Source organism: Cupressus sempervirens, chromosome 5 (genome assembly GCF_028749045.1).
Source record: "Cupressus sempervirens isolate cs-2001-9-10 chromosome 5, ASM2874904v1, whole genome shotgun sequence".
Taxonomy (NCBI): Eukaryota; Viridiplantae; Streptophyta; class Pinopsida; order Cupressales; family Cupressaceae; genus Cupressus; species Cupressus sempervirens.
In genome coordinates, this window is record NC_143122.1 from 198,294,485 (window position 1) to 198,300,293 (window position 5,809).

The window sequence follows — 5,809 nt, forward strand, 5'->3', positions numbered from 1 at the left end:
AGATTAACTCATGCCAAGTGGCCTAACAAATAAGTTATTTTATTACATCAAATAGATCCAAGAACCTTAAGACATCCTAGACCTATTCAATCATTTTATTACATCATTGGAATGTGCTCTTTATGAGTTTAATTTTATATGTTTTGACTTTCCACATTATATCTTCTAACATTCAAATTGACCAACATAGAACCCAAAAACATCCTCTAACATATTACATATTAGACCCCTCTCACTCTGTAATTCTTCTCCCCTATAAATCCGGACACGACTATCCTTCCTACAAATTACACCATTGACAAAATTTCAAAAAATAGAAAAAAATAATGATTTTTTTGAAATTTTCAACATTTGATCTTCATGATTTATATATTTTGTTATCGAAAACAACAAAATTTTTAAACAAAAAAAATCATGTTTGACTTTCTTTTGTCTTTAGTACATATTATCTGAAATTACTCTAAATTCTAACCCCATACCCTTTCCCTTTCAATATAAATAGTTATATCTCGTACAACCATTGACTAAAATCCATATTTAAATATATAAAAACTTTTGGTGAATTTGCTTCGATAAAACCTAAAGGCATGTCAACGTACATCAAGTGACGGTTGATACTGCCACGAAGAAGACGACATGTTAACAACTGGAGAATAGCGAGATACCCAGAAATTTCATCTGTCCAGCCAAGAAAGACCATCTTGTACCGCTCGCCCACACAAATTCTCATCTCCTTCCTCACACCTTTCCTCACCATTGGGACGAAGTTACCGAGGACCAACATTCTTTCACTTTACTATGATATATTAGTTTCATGGCATTGCCACAACATAACACAGCAGAGAATGGAGGAGCAACATGAGCTCAAACACTTTCCTGGGTTTCGTTTCCACCCCACAGAGGAGGAATTGGTGGGCTTCTATCTTCGCCGCAAAGTGGACAAGAAGCCAATCAAAGTTAGTGTTATCAAAGAGCTTGATCTCTATGCTTTTGAACCTTGGGAACTTCCTGGTATGAATTTAAGAACTGGGATCATTTTTGGGTTCGAGTAATTTTTATTGTGTTATTGTTTTTGAATTTGATTGTATGATTTTTTTAAAACATTAATGTTTTCCATTATATTCTATTATTTATCATTAGAATGTTTGAAACTTCAATCAGAAAAAAAAAAAAAGTTCATTATAACATCTATGTTTCAGATCATACTTCATGATTTATCATGACAACGATATTGAATTAGAAGACCGAAATTAGAGAGAGCTTAATTTTCAACTTCTTAAACACTCAAAAATATTTCTGAGTGCACTTGTTATATTAAGATATTAAAGAGTGCACTTGTTATATTAAGATATTAAAGAGTTCAATAAGAGAACGCGCTTATTTTTTATTTCCTTAAATATTGTAATATTCTGATAATTGTTCATAGAGTGCGACCTAAAATGTTCATGTTACCTGTAACAATAGTCTTATAGATTACGAACTGATGACTGAGTTGTTGAATGCAGGGTTGTCTCTGACTGAAGGAGAAAGGCAGTGGTTTTTCTTTGTTAAACCTCGTGGGCACAACGATGGACGACCCAACAGAATCACTAGAGCAGGCTTCTGGAAGGCCACCGGGTCAGATAGGCCTGTTTATAATCGGTCTACTTCGACAATCATTGGGTTCAGAAAGACCCTTGTTTTCTACGAAGGAAGGGCTCTCAAAGGCCACAGGACTGACTGGATAATGAATGAATACAGACTTCATCCGGTAATACATGCTATACTACTTTTGTTTGAAAGTTTTTTCATTATTAGTCTTTTTGTATAATGGAGGTTCGATTTTTACATTAGTATAGATATTTTAAACATATTTATATTTATTTTGATGTTGTTCCCAAGTCTGATCATGAATTTTAAATAATATCAATAATTTAGATAATTTAGATTATATTCAATGATGTATGGTCAAGATTTTAAACAGAGAAGATTTATTAGGCTTGAACTCTGTAACATTGTGACTATGGATCAAACTCATGGTACGTTTCCAAATGTAAGATCAGTTGTTGATGTCTTGATTGGTTTGACATTGCAGAGTGTGAGTGAGAATGGAGAAAGTGTTAAACTGTGTAGGGTGTACAAAAAGGCAACCTCTATGAAGTCTCTTGACAGTGGAAATACACGTCAAGATGAGAAAAGAGTTAATAATTGTGAAAATACAATTTTGAACTCCCCTGTGATGGCAAATGAGCAGTTGCAAGCCAATTCAGCACACTGTTTTGCATTTTGTAAGGAAAACATATCAACTACCAAAATGGAAACGGGAGTGAGCGAGGAGGATTTAAAGTGGTTGTGTTGGGATGGAAGGTCGCCTATATTCTGAAATTACTCATTTCCAGTTTTTAATACATCTAAACGAGCAATGAGGATTTTAGGTCTTCCACATGTAAATAAGTATGTTGTTGTGTAGTTTCCTTTTTAAAAAAATGTTTTAATAAGTTAGCTTCATGTACATATAAATGATTTTTAGTTCTTAAGGGAAAAAAAAATTTCACTTCTCTAAATCACAAATGAAAAAGCTCTCTCTCATTTGTGCATATTAGTTCTGGTTCCTTGGATCATGTCAATATATTTTAAAATTTTAATTTAGTTTTAAGGCTAGTTTAATGGATCATGTCAATATAGTTGTATAATGTCAATCTTAAACATCACACACTAAGGAAAAAATTAAGTTTGGAAAAATAAGTCAACTTTGACTATTTAACACTTTTAGCTTAGGAATCAAGCCTTAGTGTGTGATGTTTAAGCCGGTCACATAATGATAGTTGTATTTATCATTTACAAATCATATTCAAATCTAGGTTCATAATTTAATAATTAGTCTACAATTGTGACTATTATTCTTTGTGGTTTGACTAGGAAATTTAAAACACAAATTTTAATTTCTCATATTCTTGCCTCTTTCCACTAATCATTTTAATTGACTTAATACATAATTAAATTGCTATTATATTTTGATATTATACGAAGCTATTTTTGGCAATTAATTCATGTGGTCAAACAAAGAATAAGCACTCTACGGAAAACTTGGGTTTGGAGTTTATAAAGAACATGTTTGTGAATGTTGTGTATGATTATTAGGTCAAAACTATAAAGCCAACTTATTTAGACAATTGACCTAAGAGAACTTTATCCTATCCATTCAAGGATATCCTAAAATGTATTTATAAACACTAACATGATATCTTTAAACACAAAGAAAAATAAAACATAGCCTTGCACATACATTCGATTAGTTTGTTCCAACACTATAAGGACTAGCATTCTATGCACATGCCACATAAGCTACAAATCCAAAATATACAGAAGTCACAAAAAAATCTACAAGTCAAAGATATTTTTATTAAAATAAGCTTTTATATTTCAAGATTGATCCATTTATTAAAATAATGCAGTCTAGTACAAGGATAAAACAATACAAGAAGAGATGAGGTGTTGATCATCTCATCGTAAACACAATTAGTACATATAATGAAAATTATCTCAAGGATATGCCAACTTACTCATCTAACATCAAGTGCATCAATATAAACTTATCAATACGATGTTACTACAAAAAAAACTAGACTGTTCAACATGGAAACTTCCTACAAATTTATGTGTAGAAGATTTGGTGAAGAACGAACACCCATTAAAATTGGGCTACAAACTTTTATGGATAAATTGAACTTGCAGAGGGGGGGAGAGAGAGTAGAAGAAATCCCAATAGTATTGGATGTGGTTCGTCTCATTAGTGTACTTGATGATGATGTCCCAGATGTAAACAAATTACCAAAAATGGGCTCACTTGGATAGAAGTAGATCATGGATGGGTTGCTTGAGTTGATAGGAATGGTATTGGTCTCTAATAAGTATATATATGCTCTTTAGATTTCTATATTTTTATATATAAACTATTGGAACACATATTATATATGTGTATAGCCTTGTATATATCTCAGGTATACTAGTGTGTGTTTCTTTAATTGCTTAAATATGTTGTGGTATATGTAGTTGAATGTTGAACTTAATATTTAGACTCTTGATACATGAAGTAACCTTTATCATAATTAATTAAGATAATGTTATGTATGATTATTAGGTCAAAACTATAAAGCCAACTTATTTAGATAATTTACCTAGGAAAACTTGACCCTAGCTATTCAAGGACATCCTCAAAGGTATTTATAAACACCAATGTGATATATGTTAACATAGAAAAATAAAACATATATCATTGCATATGCATTTTATTAGTTTGTTCCAATGTAATAAGGAGTACTAGAAATACAAAATACACAAATGTCGCGAAATAAGCCTACAAGTCAAAGATATTTGTATTTGCTTAAGTAGTTATGTTTCAAGACACATCCTATTTGTCAAAATGATGCATAAACTATTACAAGGATAAAATAATACAAGTTGAGTTGAGGTATCAACCATCGCATCGTAAACACCATTAATAAGTATAATAGAACTACATCGTTTAAATTATATCAAGGGTATGCAAACCTACCCATCAAACATGATGTTAAAATTACATCATTTTTTTGGCATAATTAAATATTCACTAGTTACACTTACTTAAGCTTACTTAGGATAATGCATTGCATAGTAGTTTTTCATTGAGACACTTAGGAGTTTGCATCTCAATTAAGCACATGGTGTAGAAGAATTCCACTCTAGGTGGTAATAGTTGTTATCTCAATCCACCTCTAGTGCATTTATCACATTATCATCCTCATCATTGCACATACTTCATTGTATAATGGAGGATGATCCACCTTTGGTGTACATGCGATTCCACTTTGTGTAAGTGATAGCTTATCTTCTCCTTATCTTTGTCTCTTATCGCCCTTCCTCTATAAGGAGGCCCATTATTTACATTTTAAATCAATCCATTGGATGTCAAGGAAGTCCATAATCAATAATATCATTCTTGCATCTTCATGCAATTGTCTTGCCAATCTCTGGTGGAAGTTATCTTGGGCTTGCATTTGATCCTAGGGGTGTTGTAGAGTCACCTAAAACACTAACATGGTATCAGATCTCTTATGCTGTGAAGACCTCTTCTCAAGAAGTGCAATCTTGGCTTGATTAATTTTTGGTGCAGCATTTGGAAATTTGGACATCACAATTTGGAGGCAATTTTAGGATTCGTATTTTGTGACCTTCTATTGTAAGAGAAAAATTGGAGATTCCTAGTGCAAATTAGAGGTTGGCATCAAATAGATGATGTCCAAAAACCCCTAAATCATTTTTTTTCATCCAAATTGGACATCTGAGCTCATATCTAGAGCCATTTGATTTTTGGAGGTGAGGTTGCGGTGATTCAAAAAAAAAATTTCAAAAGCAATTTTCAAACAACAATATCTCAGTCATCCAGACTCCTTTTTGAGAGTTCTTTTTTTTCGTTTTGGGGTAGAATGTCACAATCTACACAGTGGTGTAGGTGATCTTGGATCTTTGTTTCTAAATTTTAAAAAAAATTGGAAATCCCATCTTTGCAACTTTAAAGGCTTTGTTTGGGCACATCCGATAATAGTTTCACATGCAATTTTTTTTGAAAGTGCATGATTTTCAATCTAGTTTCTAGATCTATAATTAGTTTTCAATGATTTGGAGTGGACACATCGCTTTTAGGAATAGGTCTTTTTGGCTATATTTTTATTCGGTGAATACTTGGGTTTCAATTTTATTAACGAATCCATGATTTGAAGGAGTTATCAGTTGATTTCAATCATCATTTGATTTCATTATGGATTTTTTAAAAGTGTCACTGCTCGCTCCC

The 5,809-nt window shown here is 32.1% G+C and overlaps 1 protein-coding gene across 1 annotated transcript; it reads left to right on the forward strand.

Annotated features, from left to right (window-relative positions):
• Nucleotides 1-822: 822 nt before the first annotated feature.
• LOC149555072 (NAC domain-containing protein 6-like) lies at nt 823-2,481 on the forward strand. The gene is made up of 3 exons (XM_089833580.1): nt 823-1,011; nt 1,506-1,750; nt 2,075-2,481. Exons 1-3 carry the CDS (start codon nt 846-848, stop codon nt 2,360-2,362), a joined length of 699 nt encoding a protein of 232 aa, XP_089689706.1. The 5' UTR covers nt 823-845; the 3' UTR covers nt 2,363-2,481.
• Nucleotides 2,482-5,809: the final 3,328 nt, after the last annotated feature.

Excerpts from the sequence above, each read along its gene's own strand:
- LOC149555072 (XM_089833580.1), top strand. The coding sequence starts at position 846 with ATGGAGGAGCAACATGAGCTCAAACACTTTCCTGGGTTTCGTTTCCAC. Across the intron at positions 1,012-1,505 it reads TGAACCTTGGGAACTTCCTG|GGTTGTCTCTGACTGAAGGA; the intron begins GTATGAATTTAA and ends TGTTGAATGCAG. Across the intron at positions 1,751-2,074 it reads ATGAATACAGACTTCATCCG|AGTGTGAGTGAGAATGGAGA; the intron begins GTAATACATGCT and ends TTGACATTGCAG.